Raw genomic sequence first — 21,092 nt, forward strand, 5'->3', positions numbered from 1 at the left:
ACTGGTTCAGAGCATCTCCAAAATGGCAAGTCTTGTGGGGTGTTCCCAGTATGCAGTTGTTAATGCCTACAAAACGTGGTGCAAGGAAGGACAAACAGTGAACCGTTGTCGGGGTCATGGGCGCCTAGGGTCATTGATGCACGTTGGGAGAGAAGGCTAACCCATCTGATCCTATCACACAGAAGAGCTACTGTAGCTCAGATTGCTGAAAAACATAATGCTGGCCATGATTGAAAGGTGTCAACACACAGTGCAACACCGTTTGCTGTGTATGGGCCAATGATGACCCCTATGCACCGCCAAAAGTGCCTTCTTTGGGGACGTGAGTGTTAGAACTGGATTGCAGACTACACACACCCCTTCATGGCAATGGTGTTCCCTATTGACAGTGGCCTCTTTCAGCAGGATGATGCACCCTCCCACACTGCAAAAAGTGTTCAGGAATGGTTTGACGAGCATTACAAAGAGTTCAAGGTGTTTCCTTGGTCTCCAAATTTGCCAGATATCATTCTGATTAAGCATTTGTGGGATGTGCTGAAACTACAAATCTGATCCATGGATGTCCCTCCTCACAATTTGGCAGGACTTTAAGGATCTGCTGCCTAGGCGCCAAATACCACAGGCCACGTTCAGAGGTCTTGTAGAGTCCAGGCCTCAATGCATTAGAGCTGTTTTGGCAGCACATGGGGGACCTACATCAAATTAGGCAGGTGGTTTTAATGTTGTAGCAGCTGATCAGTATATGTGTATATTACATATTACAGGACTAACCCTGTCCAGGTTTGCCTGAAATACTTTGTGCAAAACATATTGTCTAAATTGATAAATAGATGAAAAATGTCTTTTTAGTTTTTTTAGTGTCAACATAAAATCTTTCCAATGATTTGAGAATTAGTTGGTCAGACTTTTGGGTCCACTTTACCACTTACATATCACATGATTGGAAAGTGAGGCTCCTGCTAAAATACTTTCCTTGACAGCTCTGGCCTCCGTTCCATAACGTGTTTTAGCTGCCTTTTACCTCTTAATAGATGTGTTTTAAGTATGTATTTAATCATTCTTTCATGCCCTTATCTAGAGCTTTTTACATATACTAGTAATGGTACATTAATCAACGAGCCACTGACCACTTATTATGAACTAGCACAAATCCTTTTTTTATTTGAACAAGTGTTTGTTAATGTTTTCTAACACACTCTTTTTATATTTCTTGTGCTATGCTTATTGGAAGTTTGATATTTGCAGCCTACTATAGATCTGGTTTACATCGAATTATTGCTTTGTTATGTGAATGTTATTATTGACTACCTTGTGCCTCTTTCAGCCTAGAACAACCAATTAAATGCACCCTTCCATGGGAAGAGACACAGGCTTAGCCAATATTAGTGGTGATCATAATAGAGGTTCGTTTTGCAGAAGAAGAACGATTAACATTCTGAATGGGTTTGTGCCCAAGACATGCATATGGATAGTTGAACTGCTCTGTCATTCTTAATTTTCAAAGTAAAGTCATTTTTAGAGAAGCTGCAATTCAGCGCAACACCTCTAAACACACAGGCTGATGAGCTGTGTTTTTATTGACCATTATGGAAGAGATTATTGTAATATATGGTTTGTAATAATCTCCTTGACCTGTTCTAAGCCTTCTTGTTTATAAAGTTTGTCTCTAGGTTATTAACTAATGTGACCGCAATTATCTTGTCTTGATTTTGACTGTTTTTATTCAGTTGAAATTTCAGTATTTTTCTTTCAACAGGCAGAGATCATTTTCAACTTGGAACCCTCTCACATACTCTGAACAGCCAGGCCACCGGCTACCTAGAATTATCGGATTGGCCAGAAGAAGTCCCTGATCCCACTGTCCGTAACGTGGAAATTATTGAATCGGTACGTATGTCTTTCCAATCACCGTTCCTTCTCAGTGTATTATTTCTGTTTCATTCATGTACTATTGAAATGAAAGCTTGTTGAAGTGCTTTATGTGTCATGAGTTTCTCATTGTAATTGTAGTTTATAAAACTGATTATTTCTGTTTGAAATCAGCACTTTTATAAATCACTGCAGAAACGCCTCCATAGCTGTCAGAAAGCCAGGGAGGTTCTCTTCCATTTCCATATACTCCACAGAGCACGTGTGCATCAACAGGGTTCATTTTAGCCTTACATCCTTCCTTCTGCAGACTCCCTGGCTGGTCTCTAAATTGGGAAGCCGCGCTCTCAAGCTTGCGGCTCAAAATCAGAGGCTTCACTGAGAAGCCTCTGATTGATCTTTTCCCCGGCACTGAGTGAAAGTCTGTTTTAGTGGAAAAGGGAAGGGCTTGCGAGGGCTGCAGACTAGATACCCCCAATGGAAAAATGCATAAATTAATACATGCAGGTTTTCAATCAGGTATATCCAAATATCCAAAAAGTCGAAGTTGCACTATTTTTGTTTTCGTTTTAAAGCCTTTTTTTTTTTTTTTTTTTTTTTTTTGTGTGTCTGTCCAGTGGCATAGGAACTCCAAAACACATGCTGGGAGTGGGTAATCCAAGTCAGAAAATCCAGTGCCAAACACAGAAATGGTACCTTGTCACTGTGGGTGTAGCAGGGAAAGTGTTGCATTGTGTGAGTCCCAAAAAATTGGAAGTTAGCAAATGTTGTGCCCATTCACAAGAAAGGTAGTAGGGAGGAGTCGGGCAACTATTGACCAGTAAGCTTTACTTCAGTAGTGGGGAAAGTGATGGAAACCATGTTAAAGGATAGGATTGTTGAACATCTAAAAACACATGGATTTCAAGATCAGAGACAACATGGGTTTGAAGTGGTAGAGGTTAACACAGCTGAAGTGGTAGAGGTTAACACAGTAAAGGAGTTTAAGCATGCGTGGGATAGGCATAAGGCTATCCTAACTATAAGATAAGGCCAGGGACTAATGAAAGTATTTAGAAAACTGGGCAGACTAGATGGGCCGAATGGTTCTTATCTGCCGTCACATTCTATGTTTCTATTATATTTATGTATTCTATGAGATTTTTTTTTTTATATATATATATATATATATATGTTATAAATAATATTTATTATTATTAAATGGAAGCAAACAGCAATTGATTTCTCAGTCTATTAATTAATCTGACCTTGCACGAAGAATCTTCTATACGTCAGATTCCTTTTTTCTACTAAAGTTCTGTTTTACTATAATTGACGATGAATCCCGCTGGGTAAATGCTCTGTGTGGTTTGGAATTCCAGTGATTTTAGGGTGAGCTTATTGGCAGTTTTTGAGTTTCCTCATTACATTAAAGAATCCATAACCAGCTGAAAGAATAAGGTAATAATCTGGCTATTTGTAGGTCCGAGTTCTTTGACAGTATGATATCAAGAACATTAAACACTTTGAGCTTTTACTCTTCTAATTAAATTGTAAAACAACATATTTTTACTGAGTTTATTAAATTTAATTACATATGAAACCATTTTAGTTTAGTGTGACTATCGCACACTAGCTATAATAAAGCTTTCACCTACCATCATTTTGCCCCCTGTAACTAGTAAAGAGAGCTTTGGCAGACTTCATTCATGATACCTAATACAGTGAGTTAGAGATCCAGCTAATTTCTCATTTGTGCTCGATTCACTGTCAGACTAAATGATTATCCCTTTCTACAATTGTAAAAATAGAAATTTTTTCTCCAGATCTCCTTCTCACCTTTGTCTCTTTCTAATATCCATCCACTGCTGTGCAACGTTAATTAGAATTTTTCACCTTGACATGAAACTTTCTTAGATTAATATTCTGTGTCCGTTTTTTTATTTTTTTTCCTGCAGTATTGGGGTGGATGCTGACCACATATCTCTTGTGGCTGAAAGCGCTATCTTGATTAGTAAATGCTTTCTGTGTATAATGGTTGCCTCTGCCACTTTCTTTTGGAAGACATTACTTTATATATTTAAATAGAAATTGAAATGCCAAATTCGCTGATACATGCAAGCAATGGCTTAGTTTTGGATGTGGGGTTATAAATTTATTTTGCCCTTACATACATGTCATGTGTCCTTAAGGGGTTAAATAGACCAGATAATGAGTGAGTTATCTTGGCCAATGTTGGCTTTCCCATCCGCTGCAGTAAGAGATCTGTATGCATCCCATAAGCCACTAAGTGGCAGGAATTTGTAGGATATATTCTGCAGATGGAACATGTATTCCCTTAATACACTAATGAAGAAATATTTTCTCTTCGTTACAGATTAAAGGATGGGACACGTCACTTGGAAAGCAAAAGAAAGAAAAAACTAGTGACAAATTTTTCTCCGATGAGGAGGAGGAGGAAGAGGAGGAGAAAGAGGAGGCCGGATCTGAAGCCTCCAGTGGTAAATATGCACATTTTTTTGAAAATTTCAGATTTGTAACACAGAATTGAAACTGATGGCATGTTCTCTATTGAACGATCCTCACCTGTGGCATGACACAGGACAGAGAGCCTGATGATTACCAACAATTCATGTAAACCAGATTACATTCTGGTCAGGGATGTTTCTACCGCGAGGCAAACAAGGCATTTGCCTTGGGCGGCAATTTCCAGGGGGCGTCAAAAAACGCCACCCCCAAATGCCCAGGCAAATACCTTGTTTAGAGCAAAAAACCGGGCGCAAGAGAATACTGAGAATGGGCAGGAGCTGAAATAGCCTGCCCTTCGGTGGGTCCCCGCTCAGTTCTCAAGCTGGTTTTAGCTCATCTTGTGCCATTACAGAGGGAACATCTCTGAAACATATCACTCTGGTCCCACCCATACGGGCAGTCCAGATCCAAAATGCCAGCAAGGTACCTGTGCATGAGAGACACAGCAACCCCAGGCGATCGTTTCAGCTTTGTTAGGCATCATCAGTGAGGCATAGCTGATATCTCTCTAGGCACCGTGAGCAAGGGGTCCACGTCTGGATTACCCTTTAAACTTGTGGAGAGCAAAAAAACAGGGCACAAGAGAATACTGAGAACAATACCTTGTTTGCCTCATTTTATGGTCACCTTTGGGCTCACCGGGCGGGCGGCGAGGGAGCACTTTCCCCTGAGCTCTCTGCTTGCGCGACCTGCAGTAATGCCAGGAGCCGGAATATGACGTCATATTCCGGCTCCCGGCATCACTCTGCGGCGCTCGAGGGAGCTGATCAGAGAGAGCTCAGGGGAAAGTGCTCCCTCGCCGCCCGCCCACCCACCCGCACGTCCAGCCGCCTCCCTGCCCAGCAGCCCCACTGGACCCCAGGTGAAAAATCCACCCAGCCATCCCAAACGTAGGGAGGCTGGGTGGATTTCAATAGAAAAAATAAATAATAATAATAATAATTGTGAGTGGGGGAAATGTGAGTGTGTGTCAGTGGATGTGAGTGTGTGTCTGTCAGTGAGTCTGTGTCCAGGTAAGTGTGTGTGTGTATGTCATTGTTTGTCAGTGTATATGAGAGTGTGTGTCTGTCAATGAGTGTATGCATGTATCAGTGAGTGAGCGTCTGTCAGTCACAGTGCGGCCTTGACAGGAAGGGGTGGAGAACCGTCCTGCATAGGGCAGCCAAATCCTAAATACACCACTGATTCTGGTAGCACATACACATCATCTGATGTAAACTGTCCGTATCTGCCTCAGTTGTGTGCAGCATGCCATGCTTTATGGTGCACTGAAATCCCAGTCACATTGTTCAGGACCTTCTTTTCCGATGTTTATTTACATAGAATTAAGCCCTTAAGGACCGAGGACGGTTCAGGACCGTCATCGGCATTGCCGACCGATGACGGTCTTGAACCGTCCTAACGGTCTTAGTTACTTACCCGATCGCTGTCGTTCCCCCGGCGGCGATCGGCGGTGCTCCCGGTGTGGGGAGACTGTCTGCAGCCCAGACAGTCTCCCCAAAGCAGAATAGGACCCCTGGGGCCATGTAATTGCTCAACAGAGCGATCACATGGTCACAATAGTGTCCATGTGTCTGCCTGCAGGGAGACTGCCTATGCTGACAGGCTGTCTCCCTGCTAGTGTAAAATCATTAAAAAAAAATTGTTAATGTTATATAATTATTTTTTTTTTTTATGTATGTCTATATATCATATATATATAATGTCATACTAAGTGTATTTTTATATTAATATGTACATATATTAATATAAAAATACACTTATAATTAAATTACACACATGTGTATATATATAATATATATAATACAAATAATAAGTAATTTAAATTAAAAAATGTAAAAATAATAAAAATTAAAAAAAAATATTAATCTATATGAAATTTTATTCTAACTGTATTTTGATATTAATATATATATATATATTTATATCAAAATGCACTTAGAATGAAATTGTATATATATATCTATGTATATATAAATAAATAAAAAGAATACGAACTATACATATGTCCATATACAAAATGACATAAATAATTATATAAATATACACGTAGACTTCAAATATATATTTAAATTCTACGTGCGTATTTATGTAATATTTTTACATAATTAAGCAATTTTATTGATTGCAATTTGAGAGACCTGCCTGCCAACCCAGGCCGAAATTCCAGAGAATTTAATTTGCTAGCACTGTATTTTATCCTGTAACGTTCTACGACACCCTAAAACCTGTACATGGGGGGTACTGTTTTATTTGGGAGACTTCGCTGAACACAAATATTAGTGATTCAAAACAGTAAAACATATCACAGCGATGATATTGTCAGTGAAAGTGACTCTTTTTTGCATTTTTCACAAACAAACAGCACTTTTACTGATGATATAATTGTTGTGATACATTTTCCAGTTTTGAAACACTAATATTTGTGTTCAGCAAAGTCTCCTGAGTATAACAGTACCCCCCATATACAGGTTTTATAGCGTTTTTGAAAGTTACAGGGTCAAATATATGGGTCAAATATTTTTACATTGAAAATGGCCAGGTTGGTTACGTTGCCTTTGAGAGCGTATGGTGTATTTAGTAACCACGTAGTCACAAACACTGGCCAAAATTAGCGTTCAATTTAGTTTTTTACTTTTTTCCCACACAAACAAATATGAACGCTAACTTTGGCCAGTGTTTGCGACTAAGTGGCTACTAAAAAAGTCTGGACATACCACATATTGAATACCCTAGGTTGTCTACTTTAAAAAAAAATATGTACATGTGGGGTGTTATTCAGAGATTTATGACCGATAATAGTGTTACAATGTCACTATTGATACATTTTAAAATGTATGTTTTGAAACCACAATATCCTACTTGTACTTATAGCCCTATAACATGCAAAAAAAAGCAAAAAGCATGTAAACACTGGGTATTTTTAAACTCAGGACAAAATTTTGAATCTATTTAGCATTTTTTTTCATTCGCTTTTGTAGATGAGTAAAATATTTTTCACATAAAAGTAAAAAAAAATGTATTTTTTTAAATTTTTCATCATATTTTTTCATTTTTTTAAAAATTAAATTACATGAGATGATATAAATAATGGTATGTAAAGAAAGCCCCTTTTGTCCTGAAAAAAACAATATATAATTTGTATGGGAACAGTAAATGAGAGAGCGGAAAATTACAGCTAAACACAAACACCACAAAAGTGTTAAAAGATGCCTGGTCGCAAATGTACAACATCGCAAAAACAGTCCGGTCCTTAATGAGCATTTTAGGTAACCATGATGCATCTCTCCTTGCAGTGCCAAATGCATACCCCTTTTTTTCTATCCTACATTTTCTCTTATCTAGGAGCATATAAAAGGGTATAATAGCAGTAATACTCCCTGTTATGTGTTTATCAATCAGTCTGTGTAAAGAAGATACATTGTTCTTCTTCTAAATGACTTTTTAGTTAGAATAAATTGTTATTAGTAAGTCACCTAGAATTTCTCTGAATAGCCCCACCACTGGCCACACCCCCAGTAAGAGCCCTAAAATTAATGTGCCCTCTTTGTCCATGTGAAATGTTGGCAGGTATCCAAAACAGATCCTGCTGAAAGTCCTCAAGTTGACTGAAATGTTGATCTTTTAAATTAATCTTCAAGAAAGACTTAAAAACTTTAAATCGAAGACCGAGAGTGCAGCCACTTTTCTTCACTATTGGATAACTGTGAACCCTGGCTTTTTGCACCCGTCTATAGATAATTTTATAGCCTGAGTGCAGGGATTCTGAGCACTATTTTTGTGTGTGTCTATAAATAAAAACACATACACAAGGTTCAATATTTCCACTTGTCCCTAGGACATACATACATACATACATACATACATACATACAAAACAAAAATAGTAATGCACTCCACCTTCCTTGATGTACTTGCCCGGTGCTCATCAGCAAACAGATACAGCCAAAAGTACAAGATAGCACTCCAGCACTACCATAAATTGGTGGAGTATGCCGACAATATGCTCTTTTTTTTGTATCACATCGTCCGTACGAACATAATGTCTGAATTTAAGACATATGACGACATATCAAACCTCAACATCAAATACACTAAGCTACCATAATAAACGTGGACATCCCTTAATGGCGTGCTGGCCCGATCTGTCAGCTTTCCTTTTCAGTGGAGCGACTCTTTGATTCAATATTTGGGAATCTTGCTCACTAAACGTCTACAGAAACTGTACCAAACTAACTTCAGGTCCCTTTTGGGGACTATTCAAAAGAATCTTGCGGATTGGGTGGTGCCACCTTTGTCATGGTTGGTATGGGTAGTTATTACCAAAATGAATATACTGACCTGAGTATATCTATTTTAAACACTGCCAATTACCAAACTGATGGCATTCTTTACTTCCCTACGCACCAGACCCAGACAGAAATTCGCACAGATGACATGTCTCAAAACCAGGGTGGGACTGGCGTTTCCCAATCTGAAACTATATTATCAAGTGAGTCAGCTTCTAGAGTAGACCAAAGAAAGGGTCCATAAACCCTGGAAAGCCATAGAAACTTAACTAAACTACCTAATGCTTGCCTAATGCTTGCTCTCCTATGACTGAAACCCCACATAAGCAGACCACTGTACACACAACACCCTTTCATCTCCGCTACCATGTCAATATGGAATTCACAGGCCGCAAGATTGGGCCATTCATAGTTCCCATCCCTATTATTGCCTCTTGACATACAACCCGGTTTAATGCTTCTACTAGCCCACCGCCAGTGTGGTGGGTGGAGGGGTAGCTCAGTTCTACTTCTCTTCTTTTTTTTTTCTTTTCTTCATTTTCTTTCATTCTTCTCTTTCTTTTCTACTGATCCTGTTTTTTTTTCTCTAACTTTTTTCTATCTTTTTCTTTCACATCATTCTTTATTGAAAACGAGCTCTCAGTCCTACTCTGAAGGACCAACCCCGATGTAAAGGGGAGCATAAATAACCTGACGCACTGCAAGGGACCGTAACCTTGGACCGATGGTTATTGTTAATTATCTTTGTTGTTGCTAATAAATGTTATACATATTTATGTTCCCATGTTTAGAGGAAAAACAATGTCACCCATCAGATTTGGGGACTTGCACGTCCAACATTGTCAATGCTTATGTACTGGCACTAGCATCCAAAATATATATATATATATATATATATATATACACACACATACATATACATACACTCTGTTCCAAATGATTATGCAAATTCTTGTTAAGTGTCACAAAGATTAAATATTTAGTTTTCCAGTTTAACTCATGGATGGCATTGTGTCTCAGGGCTCTTTTGATCACTGAAAACAATCTCGGACACCTGTGATAATTAGATTGCCAGGTGAGCCCAATTTAAGAAAAAACTACTAAAGGAGGGTGTTCGACATTATTAAGCAGAGCACCCTTTTCATGCAATATGGGGAAGAAAAAGGATCTCTCTGCTGCCGAAAAGAGTGAAATAGTTCAATGCCTTGGACGAGGTATGAAAACATTAGATATTTCACGAAAACTTAAGCGTGATCATCGCACTATTAAGAGATTTGTGGCTGATTCAGAGCACAGACGGGTTTGCAGATTAAGGCACATTGAGGAAGATTTCTGCCAGATCCATGCATCGGATCAAGAGAGCAGCTGCTAAAATACCATTACATAGCAGCAAACAGATATTTGAAGCTGCTAGTGCCTCTGGAGTCCCACGGACATCAAGGTGTAGAGTCCTCCAGAGTCTTGCAACTGTGCATAAACCTTCTATTCGGCCACCACTAACCAATGCTCACAAGCAGAAACGGCTGCATTGGGCAGAAAAATACATGATGAGTGCCGTGCAACCCTGGATGGTCCAGATGGATGGAGTAGTGGTTGGTTGGTGGACGGCCACCCTGTTCCAACAAGGCTGCAACGTCAGTAAGGCGGTGGTGGAGTCATGTTTTGGGCCGGAATCATGGGAAGAGAGCTGGTCGGCCCCTTTAGGGTCCCCGAAGATGTAAAGATGACCTCTGCAAAGTATGTGGAGTTTCTGACTGACCACTTTCTTCCCAGGTACAGAAGGAACTTTCCGTAATAAAATCATCTTCATGCATGACAATGCACCATCTCATGCTGAAAAGAATACCTCTGCATCAATGGCTGCTATGGGGACAAAATGAGAGTCATGGTGTGGTCTCCATCCTTCCCTGACCTCAATCCTATTGAGAACCTTTGGAGCATCCTCAAGCAAAAGATCTATGAGGGTGGGAGGCAGTTTACATCCAAACAGCAGCTCTGGGAGGCTATTGCAAACAAATTCAAGCAGAAACTGTCCAAAAACTCACAAGTTCAATGGATGCAAGACTTGTGGGGTCCTATGTTAAAATGTAACGTGACCTGTTAAAATGTTTAAAAAGTTAAAATGTTGTTATAAGTTTGATTGAAATAGCTTTTGATTTCAGTAAAAATGCTGCAAACACAACAAATGCCAATTTTCAGTTCTTTACAATCTATAAAGTGTTTTGAAACTTACTGTGCGTAATAATTTGGAACAGTGTATTGTAAGTTTTTTATGTTTAAAAAAAATACTGTTATCATTAGGAGGTTTGTTCAATAAAATTTGAATTGTACTCTTAATAGTTGATAACATGAGAATTATGCCGACTGTTATTTACATCAATTATTTAGGTAAATGAGAAATATATCATTTGCATAATAATTTGGAACAGGGTGTATATAATGGGGGTTTTCAGTAAACAGTGCATTGTAGCGATTTGAAAACTAAATTGATTAAAATGGATGGTTTGGAAAGATTTTGTAATACCAAGTTCTATTTATAGTTTGGCTATTTTAACCTAAATGTTGCAAATGGTTTTCAACCCCCTGCAATTTGCTGTTTGGTAAATAAACTCTACTGTGTGTCTGCTTGTTTAAAGTGCACCCATGTCGTTGTAGCATTACAGCGCACTTTCAGTGCACCTCGTCACCCAGATAGAATGGGAAGCCAGATCCATTGCAGTTTTATGTGTATTGATCACTTTTGTGAAAACCATTTTTAATTCCGAGCAAATGGCGTATTGCGATCAGTCATTGTCCTGCATTTGTAGTTTGTATTGATTGTGTTCTATGATTAAACAGTATGCTTTTATAGTGAAATGATGGTGGCTTTGGAGATATATGTCTATTATTGTTTGTTGAGTTCTTCACCTTAGCGTTTGGACTCCTTGTTGGCTACAGTAACAGTTTGATGTGATTGTTAAATGATTTATTTGTTATCAATGCAGCTAACATCCCACCGTTTAATGTTTTATGTGCCAGAAAATGAATCTGATAGTGAAGAAGACAGCAATGATGAGGAGGAAAGCAGCAGTGAGGAGAGCAATGCCAGCTCTTCTAGCGAAGACGAAAAGGACTCTATTGAAAATAAAAAAATAACCAAAAAAAAGAAGACTAACAGCGGCAGGTAAGTTGTACGGATGCCATATACCACGTCTTGATGTGTCTACTTATTTAACATTGACTATGACTAAGTACCTTTAAAGCACAACCTGTGCCAGGTGTTGGATTGCACACCTCATTTCCACTCTGCCTTGTTACCTGTATGGAAACAGAAGTTTTGAGTCGTCCATTTTTTTTTAAATTTTTTATATATTGTTCACGAGCACAATGTCGACTTGCATGTATCCCACATTTTAATTACCAGCTCAGTTTGGGTAATGTTGGGTCTTTTTGAGGGTGGGAAGCAAGGCAGCACTATTGGTTTGTGGTAGTCGGTTCAGTATGTCCTTGGCCTATCATTCGGTAAAATTCACTGGAACTTGATTCTATGATGATTTTCAGGTGTTTGAGCCTCACACATTGTTAACAGGTGCATACAGTCCAGCATATAGTTATTAGAGGTACAATGGGTCATTTTAAAGAGCTCAGTGGCTTTAAATGTGGCACTGTCATAAGATGTCACCTCTGCCACAAGTTCTTGAAATATCTGCACTACTCGATCTGCCCCATAATATTGTGGAGTGGAAGCATCTAGGAGCAATAACAACCCATCCATGAACTTTTGTAGACCATGCATGCTTATTAGGTAGGGATGTCAAGTGCTGAAATGCATAGCTTGTAAAAGTCACCTACAATATGTGATATCACTTACTATAGAGTTCCAAACTGTCTCTGGAAGAACTGTGCATCCGTGGCTTCCTGAAATGGGTTTCCACGACCAAGCGTGGCACAAGTCTCACGTCAGCATGCAGAATGTCAGCAAGCACTATCTGGGAGTGGTGTAAAGCACACCGCCACTGGATCTTTGAAAATATTGTATCTGGAGTGATGAATCACATTTCACTGTTTGGCAGTCTGGTTGTGGTGGATGCCAGAAGAACATTACCCACTGCAATGCCTAGTGCCTACTGTAAATTTTGGTGGTGGAAGAGGGATGATGTTTGGGGATGTTTTTCAGGGTTTGGCCTATGCTTTTTGTGCTCCCGTGAGGGACTTTCTTAATACTACAGGATACAAAGACATTTTAGACCATTCTATGCTTTCAACTCATGGTACCAGTTTTGGAAAAGCATGTTCACAAAATGAGATCTAACGAAGACAATTTGGTGATTTTAATTTTGGCTTTGTGTTCTAATTTGATCGTAATAATGCTGCACAGGAGGTGTAACGATAGAACTTTTTGTTTTGGCACCTTAACGACTAGTTAAAGACCCTTCCTGTCTGAAATACTGTCGGAACCAATACGAAGAGCAAAGTGTGCCCCCACAGCCATCAGTTTGGCTAAGTAAAATTTCATAATTTTCACCTATACTAAACTATATTCACCCCGACTCCGGTCACTTGTTACATATTTTTATATATATATAACAATTTGTGTTTGTCTTTGAGAAAGGTAGGTAGTAAGCATAAAATAGCCTTATCGTCAAAGAACAAAGTATGGGAGGAGGTTAGGTTAACTTACAAATACTGTAATTCTGCTATTAAAGAGGTAAGAGATAACGTTTTAAGAGTCAAAATGTTAATGGGTTGATCTTGCATGAGTAAAAACTTGTAGAACACCGTCCCTCATTAGTTGTTAGCAGTTCCCAATTTTGTTCTCTGGACAGTGAAGCAATTTGTGATTTGTCTTGATGCTGTGCGTATTTTTGCATGTGCACGCTTCTGTATGTTTTGTGTATATTGTTTTTTATTCTATTACTGATCCTTAAATAAAAATAGCAATCCAACTACATATTCTGTTAGCTGTGTTCCTAAGCTCACTATAACCTTGGGAGATGAGCAAACCAACATTATACAAGAGGGAAGTGCCTAATCGCCCATTTCAGCAAATTTGCTGAGATCTAAAATTAAGCACTTACTCATACCTTGGGCAAGCGATTTTTCTCAATAATGGTCGATTAAAATAATTACGACCCTAGTTCTTGAAGCAAAACCTCTGAAGGGAAGACTAATATTTTAAAGAGTCCTTGTTTTAGCAATTAACAGCTCAGGTATTCCCATTGTGTGGCTTGGTTATTGGGTCTCATTCTTTCAGCTCGTTTCGCCGCTGTCAGTGAGCTGGCCCTGCACAGGCGATCACCCTTTGCTCCGTAACCGACTGCCAGCTCTCCTGATGAGTTTGCAGTTTCGCTCAGTCGTGGCTGACAGCCCTGATTGGGGCATAGTACGCACTCTGCTCCTTTTATTACAGACAGTAATTAAAGCAGCTCGCCCTGCCACTTCCATAACAAACACAGCATAATGCCCTAATTATGACTTTATTAATTTAAGTCAGGATTTAATGATTTTAAAAGTGATTTATATTGTTTCTCCTGCTCAGAACAAATGAAATCTGTAGGTTAAATTAATACAGGCTTTTCATCATTGCAACGTGAAAAAAGCTACTTACCAGTAAATTTGTTTCATTAGATTAACATCTAAAGCCAGAATTGCTAGGGTAAACACTGGTCGCCAGTTAACGTGTTCTGTTTTGTTTTTCCCTTTAAATTAAAACATTTTAACGATCTCAATGTAACATGTCTGACTGTGGAACACATGCACCGCAAAACCATCTCCATTCTATTCTCTAAAGTGGGAATTGTGGAGAATTCAAAGTGAATTTCAGAATAGCCAATTGGAAAATGTATCGGAGTTTGGTGATTTTTCCCATTTGCATCTTTTGATGTAACATTTTAAATCCTTTCAGCTTCATATAATTCACACTTTATTGAATACTCCTTGTCTTTGTCACTGACCAATTCTCCCCATATGCTAGCGTGCCCCTTTAGAGCACTGTTACCATGCACAGCTGTTTCAGTTTTAAGAATTGTAAGGGGTTCATACACTAAACTAGAGAATTTTGTTTAATTGCTAAACTTTGGTTAATATAACAGTTGGAGGGAAGATTTTAGAACTCTGCAAGGTTTTAAATCCTCTCTTGCTCTATGACTTCTGATTAAATTATGCTACGCCATTGTCCGTGTGTAGTGAATTATATACAGGAGAGTTCTACTTCAGGTGACTTGAATAAAATAAGCTATCTGGGTATAAAAGTGTAAAAAAACAAACTAAAAATACCATTTAAAAATAATAAGTTAAAAAATACCAATATGTATATGTTGCACTCACAATTGACGCTCTGGGAGAATCAGGATTGGCTGAGATGCTTCAGCCAATTTCTTGTGTATGAAAATCTTACTGCAGATGTTGCAGAACCATGTGATTTGCAGCAAATTGTGGACATCCAAGTGCGACAAAATTAAGTGTAGGAGATCTGTTAGAATGGGCAACATTTACAGAGGAGGAAGGGGGATGAAACACCAACTCAGATTGCACTTTTTAGAAGACGATACTTCCTCTTCGCATAATGTGAATACTTAATCTGAAGCATAGAGGAGTTTCCATGCCATAGATAATGTTTGAAATCAAGTCTTTTGCTGTAGAACTAACAAGAGATATGTCTGTCAATTGCTGCCCATCTAATCTGTGTGTAGCATTAAAAGAATCGCCAACTTTTTACATTTTTAATTGTGTCTTATAAATAATGTACAATTCTGGCAGAACGTTATGATTCTAAATGACTATTAACACGTGGTTGGTGCCACTGATAAGGTGATGCTGTCTTCAAATGATACCTTGTGCTTGCATTTCGTACAGACACAGACTCTTGTTCTTATTTTCTTTAAAGTCAATCTGAAGAGGAGGACAGTGCTTCAGGAAGTGACGATTCCAGTTCGTCATCCTCATCCGCTAATAACTCACTGAGTGATTCTTCCCAATCTGAAGAAGAAAGTCCTACAGAAAGCAAAGATCCCAAAAAAATTGTCAGCAACAAGGTAAGTCACTTTATTTATAAAACATGTTGAACTGTGTTACCCGTTGGGAGTAGCCGCCATGTTAAAGGGAAACTCCAGGCTGGCACTGGAGGGTCCCTCTCCCTCCCAATCCCCAGTTACTGAAGGGGTGAAAACTTACCTGAGGCAGCGGCGATGTCCCTCGCCGCTGTCTCCTCCTCCGCGCCGCTCCTCCTCTGTATTGCGTCGGCCGGTGGGCGAGACTGATCTCGCCCACCGGCCGAGGAGACCGGCCGAGGAGAATAATTTCAATGCTTTCCTATGGGGAAATGAGCGACGCTGGAGGTCCTCACACAGCGTGAGGACGTCCAGTGACGCTCTAGCACAGGTTTCCTGTGCTATGAAGGAGGAAGTGACCTCTAGTGGCTGTCTAGTAGACAGCCACTAGAGGTGGAGTTAACCCTGCAAGGTAATTATTGCAGTTTATAGAAAACTGCAATAATTACAGTTGCAGGGTTAGGAGTAGTGGGAGTTGGCACCCAGACCACTCCAATGGGCAGAAGTGGTCTGGGTGCCTGGAGTGTCCCTTTAAAGATAGGAGCCTGTGTGATAACATAATATCTACTTACGTATCAGAAAACCGGCACATCCAGAATATTTCTGTTTCTCTTACAAACATCATACGTGTGTAACAGCTGATGTCATGTCGACCCTCCAAAAGTGAATACATTATTAGAAAATATAAAACAAGTGTTCTCTTTAGTTGGCAGTGTAAATGAGTAAGATTACCAGTAATAAACTCTAAATACCGATGCTGACTGGAAAAAAGAGAATGCGTGTAATTCTGCCGTGTGCCTCCAGACAGCATTACCTCCCAGTGACCCCTGCAGTAATCGGCACGATAACATGAATATGCAGTGCCCATAAATGATATTTAATTCTTACATTACAAATGATCCACTGAGATTCCCTCTGATAATCACTGGGTGAAGAGCATATTACTTGTTTAAAGTGGCTAAAGTTCATTTTACATTTGTAGAACGGACCATTATTTAGAGATTGTCGTCGTCCCCCTCTCATCCAAAAAGCAAAACCTTAAAGTAACAACCCCCCACCCAAAGCCAAAGATCACTGGCTCCTGATCCTGTGCTCTTTTTATTTGTTTGTACACTCCAGGCACCCAGACCACTTCTGCCCATTGGAGTGGTCTGGGTGCCAACTCCCACTACTCTTAACCCTGCACGTGTAATTATTGCAGTTTTTTATAAACTGCAATAATTACCTTGCATGGTTAACTCCACCTCTAGTGGCTGTCTACCAGACAGCCACTAGAGGGCACTTCCTCCTTCATAGCACACAAAACCTGTGCTAGAGCGTCGCTGGACGTCCTCACGCTGTGTGAGGACCTCCAGCGTTGCTCAATTCCCCATAAGAAAGCATTGAAAATAATTTTCAATGCTTTCCTATGGGGAGCTCTAATGCGCATTAGGTCTCTGTGACGAAATGCCTTTTGTCACTGGGTTTATTGGCGACAAGCTGCCCTTTACCCCTGGCTGTTGGAGGAGCCTGATTGCCAGCCTCTTACATGTTGACTATGGTCCCTGGGAGATTTGGCCCTTCAGGTGCAACATTTGGGCATATTGGATTTGTATGGTGCTGCTGCTGGCCCTTTAAAAACCATTTGTGGACATGTTATGACTTTTAGGAACAATGTCCCTTTAAGACTGTGTAGCAGATTGCATTCAGGTTGTCTTCAATATTATGTATGCTATTATGTGTTCGGTAAATTGTAAATGTGTAGGTTCTATGTGATAAATGTAACAGTATGTATTTTTATGTCTTTTATTGTCCTTTGTCTGCCATGTGGCTAATGGAGTTTTGCCTCTGTCCTTGGAGATAATTGGATTACTTCCCAATTATCTCCAGGATAGAGACTCTGTGGAACTTGTTTTGGCCAGAAAAGCCATGCTTCATTTGGTCACAAAGGACTTTCCCTTAACTTTTGAACCACTGGTCTGATTCGTGCCATTTTTTAATATGTTGTTCCCCTGAATGGATTGATTGTGAATATGTAATTTTTATGGAGATTGGATGTATGATTTTAGAGTTATGAAAGTGGGGTAAAAAGTATGCTTTAACTGTATGTGTAATTGGGTTACCTCCCAGGATAAGGGGAGGGAATCTGTGGGTTGTAACTGAGATGTTATTGGTTGTTTTAAACCTCCCTGTGGGCGGTCCTGTATTGGCAAAGATTGTAATAAAAACCAGACTGGGTGTGCCAGCACCTCAGATCATCTTGTACCTTCATGAATTTTCGGCTCATGTTTGGGGGATTGGAGAACTACACTCTGGGGATTGCTATAATCACTATACTCCCCAGGGTATAATCGCTGAGCTCTGCTAAGAGCTTGTTCCTGTTCCTGCTCTCTGGAATTCGGAGAGGTCCACCTACTGGAAGCTGGACCCTGGTCTTGGGTCCAGAGTGGGTGGAGTCGGCGAGACCCCAACCAAGCTGCGGCGCTTCGTGGGGTCTGCAGTGGGTATGGTGTCAGGCAGAGTGCTTGGAGACCTCGGAAAGCACTAGGAGCATCCGTCAGCGGAGGGTACCCGGTCGGGGTGTCAGCGGTTCCGTTACAGTCTCCGTGGCCAGGATCAGTCTCGCCCACCGGCTGACTTAATGCAGAGGAGGAGCGGCGGTGGAGGGAGAGGCAGCGACGTGGGACATGTCGCTGCCTCTGGTAAGTCACTGAAGGGGTTTTCACCCCTTCAGCAACCGGGAATTGGGTGGTGGGATGGAGAGGGGATCTGCAGTGCCAGGAAAACGGCACTGGAGTTTCCCTTTAAATACAAATTATTTAATAAATCTTCTGCTCCAAGTGAATCTCTACCTTGCTGTTTATTAGAACGATAAAATAAACGATCGGTCCCAGAGAGCTACAGAGATTCCCAGTGTAATCCTGTAACAGATATGTTCGTGAACACGCAAGATGAGATTCCTGATATGTATTGAATGAAGAGCATCCAATGAATAAAATGTCAATTGGTGAAAGTCACCAAGAAATTGATTAAAGGAGCACTATAGGGTCCAGAGGGTTAAAACCACCATCTAGCCACCCTGGACCCCTCATGCCTCCATAAATATTGTAAAATCTTACTTGTATTCAAGTCTGGGGCTGCATGCTTTGTCACTGTTTCCTTTAGACCTGCCTGCTGACATCAGCAGAAGTGGTAGCCTGATCCAATCACAGTGTTTCCCTATAGGATTGGCTGAGACTGACCAAGAGGCAGATCAGGGGCAGAGCCAGCATGATTCAAACACAGCCCTGTCCAATCAGCATCTCCTCATAGAGATGAATTGAATCAATGAATCTCTATGAGGAAAGTTCAGTGTATGCATGCAGAGGGAGGAGATATTGAATGTTTGGATGCATTTTAGGCAGCCATGACCCAGGAAGGATCTCTAATAGCCATCTTAGGAGTGGCCAGTGAAGTTATCACTAGGCTGTAATGTAAACACTGCATTTTCTCTGTTTGCAGCAAAAAGCCTGAAGGGAATGATTCTACTCACCAGAACAAATTCAATAAGCTGTAGTTGTTCTGGTGACTATAGTGTCCCTTTAAATTGAAAACAAATTTGGTATGCGGGAGAAAGTTCTAGTAATATATAATGATGTAATGTGTTTACTGTGATTACTATGGTGAATAGTACCTTGGATATATGAAAGGAAAGAATGCCTATTTTTCCAGCTATAATCTGTATTTTTTATTTTCTAAATTTATATTAGGAAAAGCATGTGCTTCTTCCTATAGGGATTCAGTAACATGAATCACCTCCATAGTGCAAATAACATAGAAACATAGAATGTGACGGCAGATAAGAACCATTCGGCCCATCTAGTCTGCCCATAACACAATATGGAAGGAGCAAAAAAGCCATGGGTACAGAGCGGTAAGAAGGCATGTCATAACAGCAGGGCTACTTGTGTTTGGAAGGTAGAACCAATGTTTTGGTTAAAATCAGAGGAAAAAGGCTGATGGTTCCTATCCTGGGAAGAATAGATTAAAGGGACACTATAGTCACCTGAACAACTTTAGCTTAATGAAGCAGTTTTGGTGTATAGAACATGCCCCTGCAGCCTCACTGCTCAATCCTCTGCCATTTAGGAGTTAAATCCCTTTGTTTATGAACCCTAGTCACACCTCCCTGCATGTGACTTGCACAGCCTTCCATAAACACTTCCTATAAAGAGAGCCCTATTTAGGCTTTCTTTATTGCAAGTTCTGTTTAATTAAGATTTTCTTATCCCCTGCTATGTTAATAGCTTGCTAGACCATGCAAGAGCCTCCTGTATGTGATTAAAGTTCAATTTAGAGATTGAGATACAATTATTTAAGGTAAATTACATCTGTTTGATAGTGAAACCAGTTTTTTTTCATGCAGGCTCTGTCAATCATAGCCAGGGGAGGTGTGGCTAGGGCTGCGTAAACAGAAACAAAGTGATTTAACTCCTAAATGACAGTGAATTGAGCAGTGAAATTGCAGGGGAATGATCTATACACTAAAACTGCTTTTATTTAGCTAAAGTAATTTAGGTGACTATACCGTTCCTTTAAGGAGGCTCTGTCACCTCAAGCTTACCTTTCTCCTATTGTTTTCTCTTCTCTTCCTTTTTTCAGACTCTGTTCTTCTTTTCTTCATTTCTGATCTATTTCTAGTTAAAACATTAGACAAAGTAGGGACTACTTTCTGTTATGTATTTTTCCTACACTTGGCAAATGTGACAAAATGGAAAGCGCCATTTCCTCTGTCAAATTAACAATAGGTGAAACTTGTCTTTAATTTCACCATTTTTAATGCAGTTTATGCATTTTAACGGTAATAGCGAGTGCATACAAAAAATAATTTCCTACGGAAATAAGAAGTTTAAAGGCCTGTATGTCTCCCACAAAAACATCTGTATAAGCGAATCCCTAGACAAGATCAAGTAGTATGTTTTTGTTCATAATTTAAATTGGTGTTCTACTTATATTTAAAAATAGCTATGGCCTTTGTGGGGTAATTTGCAATCATGGGATGCTTAAATGCACTAAAATACTACAAAAACATGTATTCCCTCTACATTTAATGCAAACTGGTGAAAAAATGTCATCCCAATGTGGCATTTGTGATACTCAGACATGTGTTCATTTAGAAAATGGTAGGCCTTTGTGGGATAATTTGAACAAGTAACCTGCTACAATGCTCCAGAATAGGACATGGACCAAGTGTCAAAATTTAAAGTTTGGGAAAAACTTAAATGGCTATGTCTCATATTTGCCCCTTAAACATCCACATATGCCTAGCAGAGGTGCACATGGGAATATTGCTGTACTCAGAAGACATAGCTGAGAGACAAATTAGGCATTATACTGCTGTGAAAGGATTACAAAATATACAAGAAAATCACAATGTGTTT

The 21,092-nt window shown here is 39.7% G+C and overlaps 1 protein-coding gene across 3 annotated transcripts in view; it reads left to right on the forward strand.

Annotated features, from left to right (window-relative positions):
- AP3B1 (adaptor related protein complex 3 subunit beta 1) overlaps positions 1 to 21,092 on the forward strand; it is a 206,838-nt gene that overhangs the window by 105,233 nt on the left and 80,513 nt on the right. For all 3 annotated transcript variants that reach the window (XM_063453597.1, XM_063453598.1, XM_063453596.1), the window contains exons 17-20: positions 1,757 to 1,887; positions 4,226 to 4,349; positions 11,684 to 11,828; positions 15,531 to 15,678. In XM_063453597.1, coding sequence (XP_063309667.1) covers positions 1,757 to 1,887; positions 4,226 to 4,349; positions 11,684 to 11,828; positions 15,531 to 15,678 — 548 coding nt within the window. The remainder of the gene's footprint in view (positions 1 to 1,756; positions 1,888 to 4,225; positions 4,350 to 11,683; positions 11,829 to 15,530; positions 15,679 to 21,092) is intronic.

The sequence above is a fragment of the Pelobates fuscus genome, chromosome 5, assembly GCF_036172605.1.
Source record: "Pelobates fuscus isolate aPelFus1 chromosome 5, aPelFus1.pri, whole genome shotgun sequence".
NCBI lineage: Eukaryota > Metazoa > Chordata > Amphibia > Anura > Pelobatidae > Pelobates > Pelobates fuscus.